Here is a 21,886-nt window from a genome sequence, read left to right on the forward strand (position 1 = left end):
ATCACACACTTATTGGACTAGTACATAGTAAAACAGCAGGCTAAATGCTGCACGGGCCACTAAGTTTCCTTTAAAATACACACTATTGAAGTTAAAGGAAACAGATTTTCAAGTCATCATCTGTCAACTTAAAAAAACAAATGGTTTAAAAAATCTCGACAGACATCGGGCTACAAACACAGATCAGTCTCAACAAGATGGTCAATTTTTTCAGCAAGTCGGCATTTCCTATCCCTGACCAATCAACCCTATTACTCAACCATCTGTAAGGTTCATCTTCTGGTGGGATTAACATCTGTTATAGGTGACTATCATCTACAACTTCCATCCATGGACCACAGGGTTGAGCCCCGGTCCCGGCTACTGTATATGTCGAAGTGTCTCTAAACAAGACACTGAACCCTTAACAGTCCATTCCCCTCCCCAGCTGTGCAGTGCCGGTCCAAGCCCGGTAGAAATTGGGGAGGGTTGCGTCAGGAAGGGCATCCAGCGTAAAAACTGTGCCAAATCAACATGCGGACAATGATCCGCTCTGGCGACCCTGAACTCACGGGATAAGCCGAAAGGAAAAAAATTATTCTACAACTTCCTGTCCCTTAAGCTTGTATGCAACCATTTTAATTCCTCCTGAAAATTGTATTGGATTTTATTTAATCATAAACACTTAGAAAAACTGTTACTGTACTTACAAGTGGAAGGTCTCATTGAATTTGGGAGACCAGCTGTTGTTCTTGGATTTTGTCTGGAATTTGCGTTTCTTGTCACTAAGGTGAGGACCAATCATGGTGATCTCCACGAAGGGTCGGAACATGCCTGACGTCTGCCATTTTAAATCACTGGCTCCCACAACTGTAGTAATACAAGCAAGTCCACGTGCACACACGCACACACACACACACACACACAGACATATGTAAACACGGACAATTAAGACAGATGATGTATCCCAATGAGCATGAACATCGCTTACAATGTCACATCTTAAATATAATTTTAAGAAAACTGACCTTTGACAGTAACTTTTCTCTCTCCACTTCCAGGATGGGTGTACAGCTCAATCTGGATGGACACCTCACCTATTGGCTTGTCCACTGCTGAACCTAGTTTAATCCATATATCAGTAAGCTTTCATTTGGTACAGTAAAGGCAAAAACAAACTTTAATTCCCAAGTTGAGTCACTATGAATAGGGGATGGATGTAGTGAGGCTGGGTAAGGGTTGATCTTCCCACCTTAGTGGCATAGAATGACAAAATGTACAAATGGGTGAGTGTGTAGGAAAGGAGAGGAATGCTGGCATGCTGGGGGATTTTAATGAAACCTACCCCTGCTGGGCTGAATTTTTTCATTAGGAGTAAACCTAATACCCTTTCCATTGTGCACTGGCACAGAGGCAGCACAAGAGATAAAGAAAAGACAGCAATAACATGTCAACTAGTTCCAGAATCAAGGACATTTCAAATATAGACAATGCAGGGTATAACCTAAAAGTGAAGATATTCAGTTAAAGGGACCTAAAAAAAATACACATTGTTCAGATGGTGCCCTCTAGTGGTGTAAAGTGTTAAACCCTATTCATACACTCAACAGACAGTTGCATAAAACTACCTTGTGCATGTTGGGTGACAACAAAAGTCTTGATAAGTGTGTCTGTTGTCTGAGTGTAAAGTGATAGCGCGTGGCGTAGAGAGGAAAGCTCAGGACTCTTCTCCAGAAACGCCTTCTTAAGGCCATTCCCTCCTGCATGAAAGTATTGCTGGAAGGGAAACAGAGGGAAGGTCTGAATATAAATGATCTGTACGACATGAATACCACTGATTCAACGGGGGATTAATTTAAAACTCAAGTCAAAATAGCTGGGTTTAACAACTACACAAACGGTTTGGCATTTTTCCCCTAGAATTATACAGGTGATTGTTTGGGGTAATTGCTTTATGTAATTTACCCCTCATTTCATTGACTTTACGCTCAGCACATATTTGCCTGGCCAGTTAGAATCGGCCACTTACATGCCGTTTCAGGGTACATCATTAATGGATGAATAGCTGATTAATCTAATCTGACCCCTCTATCCTGCATCCTAATGAAACAAAAGCCAACACTATAAACTGACCTTGATAGTGTCCAGGGCCACATCCATGACAGCACACTGCCTGGGAGACAGGCTTTTAGCCTCCCCTGCCATGTGATCCTGTACAACCAGATGATGACAATAGAGATTATCAGATGCATAAAGACAACACATTCAATTAGCACTGAGTCCCACCAGGAAAATCAACATTGAATAAATATACAGTATGAAGGTTTATAACACCTTGAGTTTGGAGAGCTGACCCAGTTCTTTTGCAGCTGAAAGTATATGTGATCCCTGAAAAAACAAACAACAAAACCCTGCTATTTCCTGTTGCTTTTCATCATTTCAAGCTCCAACAAATTATCAGTATCAACAAATGCTGAAGAAAACAACCATTACACTCACTAAAGTATCACTGCCCTGCGGCAGGACTATGGTCTTCTCCAGGCTGCTCATTACAATCCTCCACAGCTCCTTGAGCACACGCTTTAACACAGTCTTCTCACATACAGTCGCAAACAGTGTCAGCCTGCAAAAACATGTAAACACATAAAACAGGTTACAAAGTTCAGTTTAATTGTGAGTGTGTATACAATGGTAACTTGTTTATGCACACTTTGTTGTGTTGTAGTTTTGAAATGGATCTTTTTTTTTTTTTAGTCTTTGCAATGTGTCACACACAGTCTCATTAGATGCACCCACTATCAGAATGTTGAATCAGGGTCAGTCCAGTCCTGTCTGTGATGACTCAGTAATACTACAATATTAAGAAAACCAGTACAACTTGTAGCTCATTATCAGACATATCATTACAAAAAGAAGCTAAAACCCGTCTGTAGCAAATGACAGTAGACTAAAAATGGTAAGCAATTTCTTCTTTGATTACAGTTTCTATACCAATGGTTGAGGTCTTCCACTCTGTACTTCCTCTAACACAAGAATGTGCATATTGCATACCTGCTGTCATCTCTGCAGTATGCTCCAGTGCCAGTTGTCGGCCCAGAGTAAAGACCACATGAGCCAAAACAGCATTTGGTTTTTGTTAGTGTGTAACAGCCTTAAGGGGCTTCTACAAAGTACTGAATTAAGGGGGCTGAATACTTTTCTAAACAATAAATTTCAGGTTTTAGATTTTAACTTAAAAAAAAAGAACTAAAAAAGGCTTTCACGATATAGGTTATAGGTTGAGTGTAGATTTATTAAAATTCAGTTAATTACAAAGCGTGCAAGAGTTAAGTGATCTGAATAGTTTTTGAACCCACTGAAGCTACAGATTAGACGATAAGAAAAAGATGGAACATGTAGAAGAAATGTACAGCAATAGACAAATTTATCGTACTCACTTTCCATCCAGGAAATCCATGAGTGGCCGTAACATGTTGTCAGAGTCGGCATCCACTTGTTTCTTGTTGTCGGCATTGAGTGGTCCTTTGATCTGGTACAGCAAAGATGCCATCTGCCTCATACAATCATTGATACGGCTCTGGAAACTGGAGAAAAACAAATTAACACAAATACATGCACATTTACTAAAATAAGTGTATGTGTTTGTGTGGCATATGTACCTGTTCCCAAATGTATTGCTGAGCTCATCTAGCACATTGTTCAGCTTCACCTGTAGGTCATTAAGTAAGTCACTGGCCTCTGTGTCCATCTGTAGAAAGACAGGCAGACAAAAACAGAACCCCAGAAGAACTTAGTTTCAATTTTATGGCCATTTATTGCACTTTTGGAAACAGAAATGAGAATACTCAAAATTATGCAAACTTTTACAGCTGCACTTGGCTGAAAAAGGAAAAAGCTACAAATTGTAGTAGGATTTTACAATTTTGAGAAAAAAAAAAGCACATTAGTCAAGACATTATCTTGTGATTTATTCTATACCAAAATTATGAGAGGCAAAAACTATATTTCAAGTTTGTTTCAGGCTGCAAAGTAATGTTGATATTCTATGCTTCTGTATGCATTTTGTATGCCATAAAAGAGAATTAATATAAAACACATATATCCAAGCAAACATACCGTTTTTTCAGGCATCTCTAACTTTCAAAAGGATCACAGTGGGTCAAAAAAAAAAGTTTAATACTGCAGGAAATGTGAGACTTATAAGCAGTTTGGCTCACAAGCACAGGGCAAGGGAAGAAATAGGAACGATACACAAATATCCTCAGGTATACCTAATCCAGGTATACGATAACATAATCTACATAAGTGCAGCCTTGAGGGGAGCCAAGCCATATAAATGAAGCCATGGTGTGGCTCATTAAGTCAGTGATCTAATGGGCTTTTGAGTCATGGCCTGTCAGGGCACCATTAGTGAGGAGAGAGTGAGAAGTTTCTGCTACGTAGCACAAAGAGAAGGCTTCAGGCTTAAAAATCAGCAGCTAGAAATGAAGCGTGTTCTATTTATAATGATTGAGTTTTTTCTTGTTTGAGAGTATTTCTGTGGGAAAGAGAAGGTTAATATTTATATGTCTGTGCCTCTACACTCACCTTCATTCTTTCAACCGCATTTTCAGGCTAGGACAGCACAGAAAGGCGGAGGATAAAATTAAGTCATTTCCCATTTGAAGTTTGATTTTCATTTATGATACATACTTTGTACTACTATACTATTAAACTACAGAGGATCAATGAGCACTATACAACACACTCAGGCAGCATGTAACCTACCTTTTTTACTGCAGTATCCATCTTTTTGTGGTTGGATTGTTTTTATAGTTGGTTTAAAAAAGAGAAATTAAAATGAAAAACTGAAATGAAAATTCTGTTTTGTTGTAAAAACACTGAATTCCATGAAAAACAAATGTTTTCCAGTGTTAAAAAGAAAGCACAAATTAAAGAAACGATACAACAGATAATTTAGGAGGAAAAAAAAGTTTATGATGAAATGATTGACCAATCATGAAGAAAGACCGAGGAAAAAAGAACTGAATGAAGACGATAAAGGTTGCACACAATAAACTCCACCATGAACCGATGGGGTGTTTTACATCAGTGGGTCTGTGTTTCAGTGTGATATTACTGGGAGCAGGATGCACAGGGAAATACCTCTAATCATGATGGGATAGGTAAAAGCTACTTCAAACTGCAACAAACCTCAACCTCAGTTTTCTCCCCTACTTCATCTTCCTCACTGTCCTCAAACTAGGAGTGGCAGTGAAAAAAAAAAAGTCAGTTTATTGCTACCAACAAACTATTTACAACAAAGCTTTCTTTCAAGGTGACTTTATTAGCAAGAATACACTGCAAGTAATATAAAGTTATATTTCTATGAGTAGTTTGGATGGATATGTGAGTATATGCAGTCATGTATCAAGGAACATGAATAGCATATACATTAAACTTGCCTGCCAAACTATCTTTGTACTGTCGCACTGGAAAAAAGGAAAAGCATGATTTCACTCTCACCAAGATTATATTTTTGTTATTTATACTATCCACAGGTAAAAAGTAGCAACTACAATCTTTGTCAAAATTGAGTTTACATCTGATTAATTGGATTTGAAGAGTCATATTTTTTTAACTTTCTAAGGAGAGAGACTTATGTCACATGAAAGCTAGCTGTTCAGAAAACCAGAGTTAGGCTTAGCCAAAACTAGACCTAACCTAACAGTACAGATGATTTGCGTTACATATACTAAGATACTATTTATTATCTAGATCACTACATTTTGATTTGGTTATTCCACATTAATAAATAAGGAAGTAGATATGTCCAATAAAGTAGGACAAAAGAAAACAGCTACTGCGAACAAGAACCAGCTCAACGAAATTCATTTTGTGTGACTGTGAGATATAGTTGCTCTTAATTGTTAAATTGCTTAATTTTAATTTAAATGCACTTTTTGAAAATACCTAGACCTAGTAAAACTGTGAATTTGTACCGGTTATTTACAAATTATTAAAAAATAAAAAAATTTCAACTTTTTCTGAACTTAACTGTTTGCATAGTTGTTTACATGTAACAGCCTTTTATTCATGGACAGCTAATGATTTAATAGAATAGCACACAATAAAATATGAACACAATATAAATTATAGCTTAAAACCAAGGCACATACATCACTTAAAGTCTAGTAAACATTGAATCTACACTGCCACTATTCAGAGTACCCACCGGAGCCTTTGCTTCCTCATCCTCAGTCCTGCTGTGACCTGTGCCCTTTTGTCCAAGCAAGAGGATGTGGAAAATAATTAATACAACTGGCTGCTCTATGATTAAAGACGTATTCTGAGATGGAAACACATCTGCCTTTTTTAACCCTGCTCAGACCTGGATAAAAACCTACCTCCTCTCCTGCTTCTTCCTCCTCTTCCTCTTCCACAACTTCGTCTTGCTTTAATAATAAAGTGGACAAACTGGTTGAAACTTTAGCTACAGCTTCCAACAGCTAAAGCCCTACAACCAACAAACACTAATAAAATGACACTCTATGTCTAAAATAATATGAGAGAGCACTAAATGCAAAAATGTGCTAGGGATTCAAAGCAAAGAAAGGTTTATGCTGAGAGAGGTTTTTTTCTTTACTGTAGCTACACGTAAAATGCTGACGTAGAGGACATGACTAAATTAAGTCTTTGTACTAGTATTCTCTCTAATCTGTCACACACCTGAACTGTATGGACCTTTCTAAACAACCTGACTGTACCAGAGTGTAAAAATTCAGAGCACAAAAACTAGCCACTATGACCTTAGAGAAGTCTAAACAATGTCCTAATCCACACCAGTAATCTACATCACATGGTCTCAAAAATACAGCTACTGTACATACCTGTGCTTCCTCTGTTGCAATCTGATGCACAAGTGTCACACAAATTCAACTGCTGGTTTTCATTGGGAATCAGCTCTTAAGACATTAAAAGTGTCAGACTAAATATGGTCACCCTTTCTACATTATGCCACAGTACAATAAACTTATCTTGGTAACACACCTTTGGCTCTGGACTTACCTGTTTGGCACCCATTGACTCAAACATCTTCTCCAGCTGAATCCGTAGTTGCTGCACATTATTCATTAGGACGCAGGGCTATAAGAGGACACAGTCATATGAAAGATGGCTACTGAATATTGTTTTTGACATATTCTAAATTTGTCATTTTCATGTTGTCTGTACATGTCCTTTAGAGCAACCACTGACTGAAGCAAAATCTTTATATGTATTAGCATAGAAGGCCAAAAAAAATTTTATTCTGATATTAAATTCAACAAATGTATTTACCTTTGGAAACATTAAGAGACTGAGCAACAATTGGCTGTGTAATAATGGTGTGTGCCTTGATGGGTAATGGGGTGCAAGTGTTGAGAAAATATTTGAATTTTAAACACAACAAAGGTAACAACTTACAATATTGTCCTTGTCAATATACGAAGGAAAACCCTTGGTCAGAATGGAACTGTACTGCAGAAGGACTTTGGCAATAGTCTGTATAAAAAAAGAAAAAGAAACAAAAAACGTGAGTATGGAACAAAAACAAACAACAACAACAAAAAACACAAAAAGTATATAGATTCAAATCCATTTACTTATTTCCAATAAAATTGTGACACCATAAGAACTGCTTCACTTGAATATCTGAAGCATTTCCAAAGTCCCTGAAAGTATTTTCTGCCACGCAGAAAAATAAATACCAAAACATAAAACTGTCCCTCTTTCCCAATGGAAGGGTGTGCTATTCAAAATTTCTTTTCAGTGAGGAAAATATCAAATTCCCTGCACTATGCGCTAAAATACCACTTAAGCACAATGCTGGATATATGTATTTATAAATCTTCATAAATGAATTATGAAAAGATCAAATGCCAGCAACACTTGCAGATGGAACAAACAATGGATCCATTTCTTCAGTTTGCATCCCCACAGCTGTGCACCTTAACAGCAGGTGGGGGTATCTAAGAATGGAGAACAGTCACTGTAGGTAATGCTTTATTGCAGTTAATTCCTGACCATGTTTTTATCTAGAAACCCCCCCCCCAAAAAAAAGTACAAATAAGAGGTCAGTGCTAATGTGGTCAATTTAGAGCAGGTTTTTTGTTTTATCACCCAATGAAGGGGGGTTACCTTGGAGAAGCGGCGGCTGTACTGGGCCATGACGCTAGGATCGGGACATTCCAGTTTCTTGATGATCTCAAAGCTCTGGTTGAGCTGGGTGAAAATGTCAACCACAGAGCAGGAGAATAGAGCATGCTCTGATGTCTGTTGGAACTGAAATGGCAAAGAGTAGAACACCAACAAATAGGTAAATAAATGTTAGTAGCACTATTCTTAATATATGTACTTAAACAGAAGGTACATTTTTTTCTTACTCCATCTTTTTTATCTCTTTCTAAAGCTCCGTGCATAAACTCCATAGATACATCCTCATTTTCATCCAACCATTGCAGCACAAACTGTAGAAACCATCTACAAAAAAAAGAATATACAGAGAATATACATTATCTCTAACCAATCGGTTAATGATGAATTCATCAAATACTCATAGAGTTTCACACATGAACTTACGATGGGTAGTCAGGAACGACATCCCTAAAGTTTGGCAGGTCTTTAACATATTCATTGTAGAGCCACTTGACCTTAAAGTGCAGGTTCATGTAGTCAGTGCTCTTACACAGTCTGTGCTTCTCGTGCTCTGCAGATAAAACACACAATAAAACATTGAGGTTTCTGCTGAGATAGTGTCAAAGAGAGGGAGACAATAAAGTCAATTAATGAAATTAATTAAATAAAAATGAATAAATAAATAAATAGCAATAAAAGAAAAAAACATTCTCAAATTAGGCTGCTTCCCTCTACTAAGCTGAATGACTGCTGGTTGTAGCTTAATACAGCATTAGAGGACAAATATGGAGATGATATCTATTCTCTCACCAAACTCTCTTAACAAGGTAAATAAATATATCTTACAATAAAGTAAGTGATCTAAACATTTCGTGTCTAAAATGTCTCTAAAATGCAGATTTTCATAAAGACGCCCACAAAGTAATAGAATTAATCAATCAATGCATAAAGAACAGGGCAACTGGCAGAAACAGAAACTCACCTTCCATAGCATACTTCATGTCCTGAGCAAACAATGTCCACATAACTTCTGCAGACACCTTTCCTACATTCAGTTCTTGAGGGAACCTTAGAGAAGAGTATTATATTAATTATACAAAATTCTCTGACCAAGGGAAGAAGGAAAACATATCAGGGTTTTACTAACTGGTTGAGCACAGGGGTATAAGAGTTTCTGTCCTCTTCAATGATGGACACAATGAGCATGATGAGTTTCGGCCAGAAGTCCAAGTTCTTGATACTCGGACCCTGCTCCTCGATAGGAAGTTCATCCTTGTTCTGGATCAGAAAAAAAAAAAAAAAAACACAAAATTGTAATGTATTTTAAGTCTCTTATGGTGGATGTCACACATGTAGCCAGTGGGACTTGCTCATTAACCTATTGTATTATGATTTGATAAATATTATGGAACTCACTGTGTCCACAGAGGGATATTGTCTGCTGTACAGCTCATGGCAGTTATTAAAGATGTAGTCATATGTTGAGTTGAGACATGCCTTAACACAGTCCCTCACAACCTGGCTGGCTCTGGGCGGAGACTGTAATTCCTGTACCTAAACAACAGATGGAGAGACAAATATGGAAACCAATAACTGACCCTTTATCCGCTGGAAAAAAAATCAAAACCTGTTTTCAGTGACTAAAATACAAAAAAAAAAATAAAAAAAAAAAATAAAAAACTACCAAAGATCTGACACCATTACAACATATGAGATGCTGAACTACCTTCATCCTAAAGAAGGTTATGCTGGTCAGAAGGTCCACAGTAGATTTTAAATCCTGCAGACGATCCTTATTGCTAGCAGGGAAGTGGTTCTACAGGCCAGAACAGGTTCAATTAGGTTTAACAAATAAATGCAAGACAGCAACTAATTATTACAAACAGTATAAGTAAGAAGATGTTATGTTTTGCATTCCATGGTAAAGACTGAAAATTGTACTGTTGGTCCAGTTTAAATGTCATACTGTACAATCACAATCATACCCTATAAGTGGAGAGGTCAATACGCAAGGAGTTGTGTAGCTGGTCTAATAGCTTGACAAAGCGCTCTTTCTGTATAAAAAGGAAAAAGAGACAATGAGAAATTAGGAGAAAATACGTACAGTACGAATATGTGTCTATGTATGTGAGGAAGAAGAAGTGTACACAAAAATGCAAGAAGAAAGTCAAAGGCTGCGTATGCATATGTATGCAAAAAAAAGACAGAAAAAGATTAGACCAGACACATTTATTGCCTGGGTGTGTTACAGTATTACAAACCCCAAAATTGGAGGCAGCAAAGCGGTCGGAGGCGGACACATTGGTGGAGGCAGTTGTGTGGGCGTAGAAGGCATTGATATTAGCCAGCAGGGTGCTCATCACTGCAGGAACCCCAGGGCACATATACTTTGATGATAGACAGGCAAAGTGGCTGTAAATAAGAAGCAGAAACAAAACTTGACAAAGACCCAGGGAGATGTCTTCCTCCCGTTTGTACCTGTTCAAATTCTTAATGGAGTTCGCTGAGAATATGCTCGAGTAAAGCAACATGGGTGTAGAGTGTGAATAGTCTATATGTGGTCAACCTTTATACTCTCAAGGGTCTTGTTTTCATCTAAGGTTCCCTTTTAGGAACAGCTATTTCATCTTCCCATTAGCTTGCTGGCATGTTTAGGCTGAGGAATGGCCCGCTAGAGTGCAGTTTCTGTGAATGATAAGCCAAGCTCACCGGCATCTATGCTGAGCATGATACTTCCATCCATTTACAATCAAAATGTGTTTAGTTAAATGCCAATAAGGACCCACAATAGCACTGAGGGGGTCTTTGGTATGAGAGAACAAGGCAGAGATGGAGGATGAGGCACTGTTATTATGAAGAGATAACAAACACATGGACAGGTTGATTAAGAGCTATAAAGAAAGCATTTATGTCCACCATGATTACGCAAACTCACATCATGGCCTGATAGATTGACTCAATCCCATAGCGCATGGCAAACTCATCGACTATTTCCTGTGCCACATCATCAAAGTAGACTTTCCATGCATCATCTCCACGAGCCTCTGGGATTTTTACTACACCTTGGCCAAGCATATCGGTTGAATGGTGGAAGAGGTTCTGTAACAAACAGAAACAATGGGTTCATGTGACTTAAATAGGCTGTATATTCAGTGGACAGGAACAGAAAACGTTAACCTTACTGATCTATTTCATGAGCACAGTGTATGCTCTAACTACATGTTTAAAATTAGCTCTATCGTTAAAAAAACAAAAGATTTACAGGGCGTTTACATGGACTTAAGTACAGTAACCAGGTTTCAGTTGATTTTCATGTAAATGGGAAAGCTGGTTTCTGAAATCGGGGTAGGGGATTAGAGAAACCTGAAGTCAGAGATACTATAGAAATCAGGTTAGACATTTGCTGCATGTATACATGGATTTCTAGTAACCAGGTTTCTTAAGTACATGTAAACACCACATCCCAACTACCTTTTGAGAGTATTACTTAAGTGCATGTAAATGCAGTCATAGACTAAAGATCCTTAAGATTACAACTGTTATGTGGAGCTGTTAATTTACTAACAGATTCTTAAAACTCTCAAAACTGACACACTCTTAAAACTGCACCATATATTGTGTGTTTTATTTATGAACACACACACACACACACACACAAACAACTAACAGTTTGTGTAGAATCAAATACCTCGTGCAAACAAGTGTACTGCACATGATATGGAGCTACTTTCTCCTCTCCCTTGATCTCCACGTTGATTTGGAGGCGAATGGCACCTGACACTGCTGACTTGTCTGTTCTCTTCTCTGTAAAACAATCACACTGTTACACAGTCACACAAACACTCAAACATCTGCACATTCTTGAGTCACAGCTCCAATTGAAATCTGTTACAGTCTGCGGAATATGAAATCAGATCTGCGAACAGAACACTAATTACAGACTATTAACATAGCAGTTCTATTGTGGGGGTTTCTGTTTCCACTGTTCCACTATCTGTCTGATAGTGAAAGAGACAATAGCAGTGGGCTGTATGAATCTGTGCCCGATCACTGCAGACACTTGAGCTGGAGCTTCTCTGGAGGAGGAGTACTTGGTGCCCACCCCTGCTATTTGCCCTGACAGGAACATCATTAGGGGTAATTTGTACATGTCTGCAGAGCCGTCGATTTCCGACAGGATGGCTGCTATTTGATAATCACACATCAAGAGGAGATGGGGGGGTAAGAAGGCCTGGCAGGGGGAGTTTTGGAGAAGACAGAAATAAAGAAGAGAAAATGGTTGAAATGGATGAGGTGTATTAAATAACTGATCAATATTTAAGCTTCAATTTGTAATTTATAATTAATTTTAAACTATTTTATTTATGTGATTATAAGGGAAATATAAAATTTTGCACTTTGTATTTCCCAGTTTAAAAGAAACATCAACAGATTTATAAGCACATTTATATTCAGCACCATGCAGTTCCAGGGGGAGATTTATTATTACCATAGCAAAGATCTATTTCAGCACTCAAATCAAGTAAAAACAACAATTTGTGCTTATAAATGCTTAAATTGAACATGGATGTGAAAATGAATAGTGTGTTCAAGGGACAGAGCTCAGTATGAAATGATGCATGGGGTGGGTAAATTTATCAATCAACTTCGGGGGTCACGCACCAATGGTGAAGCAATGTTTGAATAAAAGCCGTTTCATAAAATGCAATGACACACATGACAGTACATTTTTAAATGAAACACAGGCGAAGTTCCTTTTTTCATGTCATATAATTAGTGGTCTAAAAAAACTGCATAAAAGACTGCTGTAGCTGGAAAACGTCTTCAGACATCAGCAAAAGTGCAATCAAAAAACAAAATATATATTTTTGTTTGTTTTTTCCCAAAATGAACACAAACACAACAGGATGCCAGTATTGTCATGCAGGTCAATGTGTGCTTTGGTTTTGGTCATTGCCTATGTAAAAAATGTCCCTCCCGGCAAAAGAGACAGTGGTTCACACAAACCACTGACTGGACTTCCTAAAAAGGTGTTTTTCTTATCATTAACAAGGAAAACACAGCATACTGACCAAGGTTGTACCAGACGTCCATTTCTCCGCTCAGTGTTCGAACTTCAATAATACTCTGGCCCAGGAAATCATCAGATTCCCTCTTGAGACGCTGCTTCACCCTCGACTTGATGTCATCATCCTCGTCCCACACGCGCACTTTGATTCGGTCTGAGGAATTGTGGCACTCACTAAATAAAAACAGGGAAAAAAAACAAACAAAATTTGGATAAACTAAAGAATAATATATACCAGGATAAAATGTCATAGAAAATAAAGAGGTGTTGTATTGAAAAGAATGCTGTCCACACTTTTACACAGTACATGATCCACATGTAGTCACTCATGCTATTAAAAAGAATTTTGCAGAAGAAAAAGTATTACGTTTTACACATGCACATTTTAAAACAAGGATATGTGGGCAGCTTACAAGTGGAACTTCTCCTCCCAGACAGGATTGAGGTTGCCATAAATAGTCTTAGTTCTCTTCTTGGTCTTTCCTACTTGAACTGTGACATACGGATCACTGGATCCCGTTTTGTCCTTGGCCTGAAGTCCTTGGGCACAAACGACTAAAATAATGATGGAGAAGAGATATCAAGGAGGAAATATCAGTATATATGATAATTACAAGTTATACTTTTAAGTTTAATACTGAGAAGTAAAAAAAAGTTGTATATGAATGAATAAAATTTAAATGAACATTTTTCTGAGTCAAACCTGTGATGGTAATCTTGGCTGACCACTTAGAGGTCCCATCCAGAACACTCTGTTTGATTGTCTTCATCTGCTGTGCATGGATGGCTTTGCTGACAATAAACACTTCCCTGATAAGTTCAAAGATTTCTGGTTTGTTTCTTTCCCTGATCTTCATTCTGTCCTTCATGGCCATAATGATATTCTGAGTTCTGTCTTCAGCTCCATGTTTGCAGCTCTTCTCCGCAGCCCCTAATCATTTCACAAAAATGTAAACAGATTAAAAAGCAACAGAAACATTTTAACTGATAGCAGTAGAAACGCAGGGCATAGGTGTTTTCAGCATAGGGTAAAACAATTGTTTTGGAAAAAAAAAAAAGAACGTTGTAGAACTGCTTTATTTAAATGCAATTTGGGCAGCACTCACGCTGTAGACAGTCAGCATTCAGTAGCTCTTGGCACTTCTCGTGGCACTTGACCCCACACTCGGAGCAGCGCATGCCTTGGCGGGCAATCCCCCACAGCAGCCCTTCACACTCATAGCAATATGTGGGGGTAGTTGCAGTCCAGACTTCAAAATTATGCGGCGTAGTGCAGGATATAGGGTAGATGAGAGCCTGCAGAGTCTTCTTGTACACATGATGTTTCTATGGAGGGGAGAACAGTTCTTAATGCTATATGCACACACACACACACACACAGAGAAATGCTAGGAGGTTATATTTACCAGCTCCTCATCCTTGATTGAGGACCTTGCAGCCATAGCAGAGGCAATTCCTGCCTTCCTAGCTTGGACAAGGGCCTTAACAACCGGTGACAAGGAAAGATTTTGCTAAGTTAATATTTAATAAACACATATACAACCCACAAGAAAGCAAACCCCCCAAAAATTATTAAGACTAAGTTCAGTACAGTAAAAATTTTGCCATGGTGGTTATAAAGGTTGTGAGTAGGGTTTTGTTTCTTCCATTGGTGAATTCTAACCAAATGACCAGAAGACCCATGTAAGTATTATTAGTTACACACAACTAGTGAAAAGGAGAAAGTTATTCCATTTGAAAAACAAATAAGACTATCAGGCACAAATGTTTGTGCTAGTAGTGTATACTACACCTGTGCTTGTGAGTGGCACATTCAAACATTCAAACCAAAAGGCAGGTGAAGGGTGTCTTGATTATGTGTTTTAATTATATAAAGATATAATATCAAGTAGGAAGAAAAGCTACCCATGACCAGGAGGATGCATGCAAAATTTTAAACTTGTGTTAAAGAAAAGATCTGTAATCATACATCAACATGCTACAGTGATAAATGTCTGAGGTAACTACTGTTTCATTTATCCTACTTGGTATTTTGTATTTTAGTAGGAAGGGGGGTGGCAACTGGGTCTATTAACTTACCATAGCCTGACCAAGGAGAGTGAATGCATTCAAGAGAGTTGTGGGAAATAGTTTCAGGTTTAAGAGAGGAGGGAGAGAGAAATTAGATGCCTTCATATTTGTCTCTATTTGTTTAAAACAATCTCATCCCAACTTCAGTGTAAAGGTGAAATACAAACTGTACCGTCTGTGGTGGTCTCACAAATAGAAACACATGAAATCACAAAGAAAGAACACCACAAACATGGATGACATACTGTATTTATAGGAAAGGAGTGACAGGTTTGTACTGACCACATCGCTGACCAAGGGAATAGGTTTCTTTTTACGCAGGTCTGGCATGCTGTCAATTCCATAGAGACCAGCTCCGCCACTAAGCACCAACACAAATAGTATGAAAGTGAATAAAAAGGGCTAATATTCAACAGCAAAGCAGTGAAAAACATGTATACTTTCACTACAGTCATGCTAAAAACTATTGTATTCAAACAAGTATTCAAATAATAAAATAGCCGCTGCTGATCTAGTTATTAATAGAAATGTCACAAAAATAACTCTCACAATAGTGTTCAGCAAACCACATGCAGGTTGTTACTAACTTACCCTGGTTTGACCCAGGCCTGTCTAGCTTTGGGGTCTTCATCTCGAACCTAAAGGATTTGAAATGTGACAATTTAGCCAGACAATATATCATGACAAGAGAGATATAATGAAAAATTACATTTGGTTGAGTTTCACCTCTCTGATGTTACAGAATATGCCAAGTCAATTCAAACTGATGATGTTTTACAACACAACATAGTAAAAAAAAAAAAAGAAATATTAAAACAAATTTAATTTCAAAAGGTGCAATTATGGTCTATTAAGTATGGTCTATTAAAATAACTTTTTTCTCTAGACTGTTGTAAAACAGGTCAGAGAAAAGCATGAATATTTAAGGAGCACATTGGCCAGGATTTCACAAAAACATTAAAAATGTGATTGAGTAGTATGAATTTCTGACAGTGTTTGAAATACTGGGGGAAACTTGGAGCATCTGCACCAGCATTAGAAACAAACTGGGGAATCATACTCCATTATATCATACATTTATTATACAGAATAACTTTAGTAACGGGACAAAGTATAAGTTTTTAATAAAAATTACAAATCTACCATATAACCTGTACTGTTTTTACATTATGAAGTATGCTTTTATAAGCATTCAAATTGACAAAGTAAAAAAATATTAAAATAAATCTGACACTGAAATAACAAACAAACAAACAAAAAAAAAATGTAGCTTAAACATGGAGCTTATGTTGTACAATTAACCTGATTATCTTCTCTCCCATACTCTGCAAGAAAAAATATGACATAAGAATTAAAAATCAGGTGGAGACGCAATACTGAAAACTAATTTGAGCACATTTCAAAGACAGCAAGTTTAAGACAAAAAAAAAAAGGGTTCTCAGATGAGGTAGATACATTTAATCTTAATACTACTGAAGTTCATTAACATGGAATATAACTGAATTTAAGATGAATATTTAACTTTGCTGGTGATTAAAATTAAAGTATCCTTAAAAATACCTGGCATGAACTCATCTTGAGACTGGGATCCCTGAGACCCTTGAGAGCCATGGGACCCCTGGGACCCTTGAGCTGATTTGGACATTCTATGATGGGTTTGCCTCTTTTCTCTCAGAATGCGCTGGAAATTAGCAATACGCTCTCTGTGACTGGCATCAATAGGCTTCCCTTGGCAAGCTTCATCAAGATTGTGAGTTTCCTTGATTGGACTCAACCGCACTTCATCAGTACTCAGCCCTGAATCCAGTGGACTCTTTGCTGAAGAATGGTCTTGGTTCAACACTTCCTTATCAGTTGGACATTTTTCTTCGTCCTTAGATATTTCTACAGAGTGATACTTTGTAAGGGTGCAGGGAAAGAGTTTTTCTTCATGGAGGGATGCATAAAGACTGCATGACAGGTTCTCAGGTGTCTCATCACAATCTACGTAGAATAAAGCCTTGCTCTCCTTCTTTGAAGTGTTAAATTGAGCATTAATCTCTGTCAAACTAACTTCACGATCTGTATATTCAGTATTGTTTTGCTCTTCCTTGGGTTCACAGGATTGCCTTAAAGGGGACAAGCTTCCCTCAGATCCACTATCATCTTTTACACTTTCAGGGTCGGATCCTTCCAACTTTTTTAAAGCCCCTTTTAAAGCAGACCTGAATGAGAGTACAGCCTTGCTAAAAGTTGTTACATCAAAACCTACACTGGGGGTTTGGGGTGTGCCCTGAGAATTTTGGTCAGGAGACTCCTGTGACTCGTTTGAAGATTGTCCTGCTTCATCCCTAGACAGGCTTGGATTCGTCCAATCCTTGTCCGAACTCTCAGCAGATCCGAGATCAAGAGTTTCACCAGATGATGGACAATCATCACACAATGAGTGTGGCTCCAGGTAACTATCATCACAATCTGTCAACAACACAGTGGAACAACTCAGGCTTCTGGAGGGCCCGCTTTCCAGTTCATTTGCACAAGCATCCATGGTGTGATAACTTGAACTACGCGAGTAAAGGCAGTTTGTAGCACAGTCACATTCTAGATTTTTCTTCTCAGTTTGGAGTGTGGGGGGCCCCCAATCTACCATACTTGAAGTACTAGAAGGAGAGTTGCAATGAAGACGAAACAGTAATGAGATATGCTCAGAGCTGTCATGTGAGGAATGACCTGGTGTGCTGCTCTGTGTTTCTCCTGTGGCGCACTTATCCCAAACAGCTAGACAACTCTCTAGTGCTTCTGTACTGTTTGCACATGAATAGACATCGTCCTCGCTCCAACCTCCTTCTCCACTTATACTATGCTGCATATCAACACCAGAAATCCACTGGTCAAACTCTGTGTCAGTAGAAAGAAAGGCTGCCCCTGGACAGTTGGAACAAGATGACAAAGAGCTGGTGCTTTGATAGTCATGATCACGATCTTGGCTTGTTTGGTGGTCTGATTGAAGAGTGACCCTATCGGTGTGCCACTGTTTGGGCGATCGTTGAGATGGAAAAGATGCTAAATCTTTTCTACAATCTTCACAGTTGAACAGTGAACTGTTGTCTCTCCCATGATAACATGCAATGGCATTCTGTCTACCAAGGCTCCCTTGCCTAATGCGGGGTGTTTGAGAAGCCGGACTAGGATGAGGTGCAGCTGAAGCCCCAGAGTACAGCTCACCTATTTCACTGAGCACTGCATCAACACAACAGGATACTTCATCCACTGAGCCTCTTACAGATGTTAGATACTCCCTCAAGTCAGAAATTTCCTCCTGGATCTTGTTGATGCCTTTCAGTTCTTTCAGGATATGTTCCACTATGTTACTAGAGTCTTGATCTGCCCCTTCAACCTCTGCCTTCTTTTCCTCTTCTTCACTGGCAGTCTTTTCATTGAGCCTGAGTGTAGAATCCTCCAGAACACTTTCATCCTGGTAATCCAAAATACTGTTTTCCCCTAGTGGGGTAAAGCCTGCTTTGCTGCAAGTGCTGTCTACTGAAGAAAGGTAATCAAGGCGACTATCCTCTTTGCTTTGCAGGCATTTCTGCAGTGTTATGTGCATGCTTTGCACCATTTTAGGGCTCTGTAATCTTTTCTGCTGCAGTTCTCTCCTTTTGGGTGAGAGCGGAAGTAGCTCTGACTTGTAGGGTTCATCCTGTCCACTTAGGTATCCTCCGGGGAACATCCCTGAGAAGCGTAGCTCTTGATCAGCAGTTTTCACACATGGACATATCACTGCCTTAGTATATCTTAGAAAGGTGTAAACCTAAGTCACCATCTTAAAGTTCAAATGACTATCTACACTATCGATGGCATAACAAAATAGCACAAAAGTTTGTCAACATAAATCTAAAAACTCCTATAACTGATGTATATGGTCATATGCCAGCCTGTCTTATTATAGTTTGTGATTTTCAAGTTAGTTTTAGATGTGATTTCTTCTTCCAGACTGGGTTTCTTAGTTTCAGTTTTTCAGAGAAATACAGTTTATATTTCAGAGCTGGTTTCTATTTTTAAATGTGCATGTTTATTCTAAAAATTAGTGCTACAGGGGCTAATGTACTATAAACAGCTTCTCTTGTTCTGAAGTGAACTGATGACTTCAAATTAAGTTTTGCCTTTTCCAGGAATTTTGATTTATTTATTTCTTGTTCTGAAGTGAACTGATGACTTCAACTTAAGTTTTGCCTTTTCCAGGAATTTGGATTTATAGTTTAGAATGTTTGTCATGTGTTTTAAACATTCTAAAAAACATGGAATCCTACACTTACATTTGAGGCTACTACTCTCTTCTGCACAGTACAAATGTGTGAAAGACAGTATTACTTTAACTGACCTCCTCTCAGTCAAAAGTGGAATCCTGAGGAATGAGCAACATACAGCTGCTTAGATCTCTGTAATTAGGATTGTTCAGAAAGACAGCCGGTAATTAGATGACAGGTCAATTCTTATTCTTCTTCCTCTAAGGCCATGCCACTCTTTCACACCCATACCAGCTGCACAGCTTGAAAACTGACCCATTGCATATACAATGAGTACTACAGGGATTATTGAATACCCCATAAATGCAACACAAATCTCTAATTACATAATCCAGGAAAACACAGTCTAAATGTTTATCAAAATTCAGCATGTAAACCATTGGGTAAACTAATTAAGTAGTTATGTTTAAAAATACAGAGAACGGCACAAGTTAAGTAAATACTATTTATTTATTTATACGTTCCCTACATTTAGTGATAGTACCTATTAAATGGAGCTCAGTGATATTACCTTTGTCTTGTGAGACTTGCTCTTTAAATAATTAAATTACAAAAATTTGGAAAATACTCTAATGGTAATGGTACAAATGACACTTTCTGCGCATTGATCCTAAAGCTTAGACAAAGACAAGTTAGAATAATGATGCTTGACATTCAAACTGCAAAAAACATATAATAAAATAGAATTAAATACATGTGACACAGTAAGATGAGTTATTCCTACATTCTATTCTATTCTATTCTATTCCTATCTTGCTTCTTCAATGTGAACATATGTTCATAATAATTATTAATAATAATTACATTACGTTGTCTTAGGTTTTTAATAGATTCCATATTGCAATTATTATAAAATCTTAATTTATAGAGGTGCTAATAAAGCCTCCTCTGCCTTAGACATAGTGAACAACACTGCCAGGAGTACAGAGGCTCACCTTTCAAATAATGACAGAAAATCCATTATTTTTGCATTATTAGCATGTTTTGAATCCTCATTTGTTTGTATTTTCAAAATGATTTAAAGTGCTGGGAGGAGTAGGCAGAGCAGGTATAGGCGTAGCATGTTTATGATAGTGCTACCTTGAGTTGCATATTGTAGTTTTAAGAAACTTATTTCAGAGAGCAAATTGTTACTAATTCTGTTAAACAAACCATGTATCAATTGTTGATTTTGAAATTAAGCTCATGAAAGTAAGTTGATTCATTTAATAGGAATTATATCATGTCATCTGAAATAAGATAGGGGGACATTACAGTATGCTTCCCAGTACAATAATAATGTCAAATATGTTGAAATATTAATGATTTAATAAAATAAAAATGAATATGAACAGTATCATTTGTCTTATATACATTTTTCATATAACATATTACATACCAAAATATGTTAAACTACACTACATTAGCTACACTTCTTTGGGACATTGTTTTATTTATGTCATTTGAACAGGCAGCCATAATGCACTGTATGTTGAAGCCAATAATTAGTGAATTATCCGTTATTGTTCAGCAATATGAAAGTTTGAAGCCTGAAGCTCTCTTTTTTCTCCTTACTAATTAGTCTGTGACCTAGATTAAAAAAAAGACATCATGCTTTTCAAGTTTGGAAGTTGACATCTCATAAAGGCATAACATTTTCTATCAGAATTTATATGAACTGAGTACCGAACAAGCTGACATTCAACAATTTATGTGAAAGTATTACAATATTATCTGCGTACATAGCCCCAGCATATCTTGTTTGTATGTGGTAAAAAACCTATTACTATTCCTTAATCAATCAGTGTCTACACAAGATTAAGACTAAGTAAACAGACTGAAAGACATACCGTATAGAAAAAAACTGATCAAGAAAAACCTGTAGATATCATCTTGCCAGGTCGATCAGTCCATGTAGGCTACGAGTCATGGCAACTTCCATATTTTTCTTCCTATCTCCAGGTTAATAATTGAATGCCTTGCCAAACCCTGATCAAACCAGCCGTCCTTCAATAGCTAATAGAGATGCAGAAGTGCTGAACCCCTAGTTTCTACCACCAGAGTGGCAAACACAACAGTGGTAGACCACAATCACACAGAAGCTCATCCCTACTTCCCTCCCACCCTCTTGCATGCTTTATCTGCTCTCTCTACCTCCATCCCCATGAATAAGTATGCCAGCACAAAGCAAATCTGAGATAAAGCTGCAAAAAAATGTTGATTAATTTCTTTTTTTTTTTTCTCTGTTGATGCGGCTATCATTCACATTCACACAAATGCCTTGGAAAAATAAAAATATGCCAGATAAACATAACAAAAAATTGCACTCACTGTGTTTCCATTTAACCTT

The 21,886-nt window shown here is 37.7% G+C and overlaps 1 protein-coding gene across 10 annotated transcripts in view; it reads right to left on the reverse strand.

Moving 5' to 3' along the window:
* Positions 1-21,886, reverse strand: part of LOC137103755 (protein unc-13 homolog B-like) — a 59,469-nt gene that overhangs the window by 2,445 nt on the left and 35,138 nt on the right. For 4 of the 10 annotated variants that reach the window (XR_010911597.1, XR_010911596.1, XR_010911595.1 and 1 more), the window contains exons 1-34: positions 21,387-21,585; positions 16,832-18,982; positions 16,574-16,596; positions 15,863-15,909; positions 15,554-15,632; positions 14,608-14,682; positions 14,308-14,527; positions 13,905-14,132; positions 13,615-13,756; positions 13,206-13,375; positions 11,822-11,937; positions 11,069-11,232; positions 10,395-10,545; positions 10,119-10,187; positions 9,860-9,949; positions 9,550-9,687; positions 9,281-9,411; positions 9,116-9,201; positions 8,578-8,704; positions 8,382-8,478; positions 8,137-8,280; positions 7,423-7,500; positions 7,027-7,104; positions 4,747-4,767; positions 4,567-4,593; positions 3,639-3,727; positions 3,417-3,563; positions 2,479-2,602; positions 2,314-2,367; positions 2,113-2,190; positions 1,608-1,755; positions 1,325-1,381; positions 1,008-1,100; positions 690-849 (exon numbers count right to left, since the gene is read on the reverse strand). Coding sequence is in view for 7 of the 10 variants with exons in the window: in XM_067484378.1 (XP_067340479.1) it covers positions 690-849; positions 1,008-1,100; positions 1,325-1,381; positions 1,608-1,755; positions 2,113-2,190; positions 2,314-2,367; positions 2,479-2,602; positions 3,417-3,563; positions 3,639-3,727; positions 4,567-4,593; positions 4,747-4,767; positions 7,027-7,104; positions 7,423-7,500; positions 8,137-8,280; positions 8,382-8,478; positions 8,578-8,704; positions 9,116-9,201; positions 9,281-9,411; positions 9,550-9,687; positions 9,860-9,949; positions 10,119-10,187; positions 10,395-10,545; positions 11,069-11,232; positions 11,822-11,937; positions 13,206-13,375; positions 13,615-13,756; positions 13,905-14,132; positions 14,308-14,527; positions 14,608-14,682; positions 15,554-15,632; positions 15,863-15,909; positions 16,574-16,596; positions 16,832-18,980 (5,600 nt within the window). In the remaining 3 variants the exon portion in view is untranslated. Of the gene's footprint in view, positions 1-689; positions 850-1,007; positions 1,101-1,324; positions 1,382-1,607; positions 1,756-2,112; positions 2,191-2,313; positions 2,368-2,478; positions 2,603-3,416; positions 3,564-3,638; positions 3,728-4,566; positions 4,594-4,746; positions 4,768-7,026; positions 7,105-7,422; positions 7,501-8,136; positions 8,281-8,381; positions 8,479-8,577; positions 8,705-9,115; positions 9,202-9,280; positions 9,412-9,549; positions 9,688-9,859; positions 9,950-10,118; positions 10,188-10,394; positions 10,546-11,068; positions 11,233-11,821; positions 11,938-13,205; positions 13,376-13,614; positions 13,757-13,904; positions 14,133-14,307; positions 14,528-14,607; positions 14,683-15,553; positions 15,633-15,862; positions 15,910-16,573; positions 16,597-16,831; positions 18,983-21,386; positions 21,586-21,886 lie in introns of those variants that run through there. The other 6 variants (XM_067484383.1, XM_067484382.1, XM_067484380.1 and 3 more) reach the window with 5 other exon arrangements.

This window comes from Channa argus, chromosome 18, assembly GCF_033026475.1.
Source record: "Channa argus isolate prfri chromosome 18, Channa argus male v1.0, whole genome shotgun sequence".
Taxonomy (NCBI): Eukaryota; Metazoa; Chordata; class Actinopteri; order Anabantiformes; family Channidae; genus Channa; species Channa argus.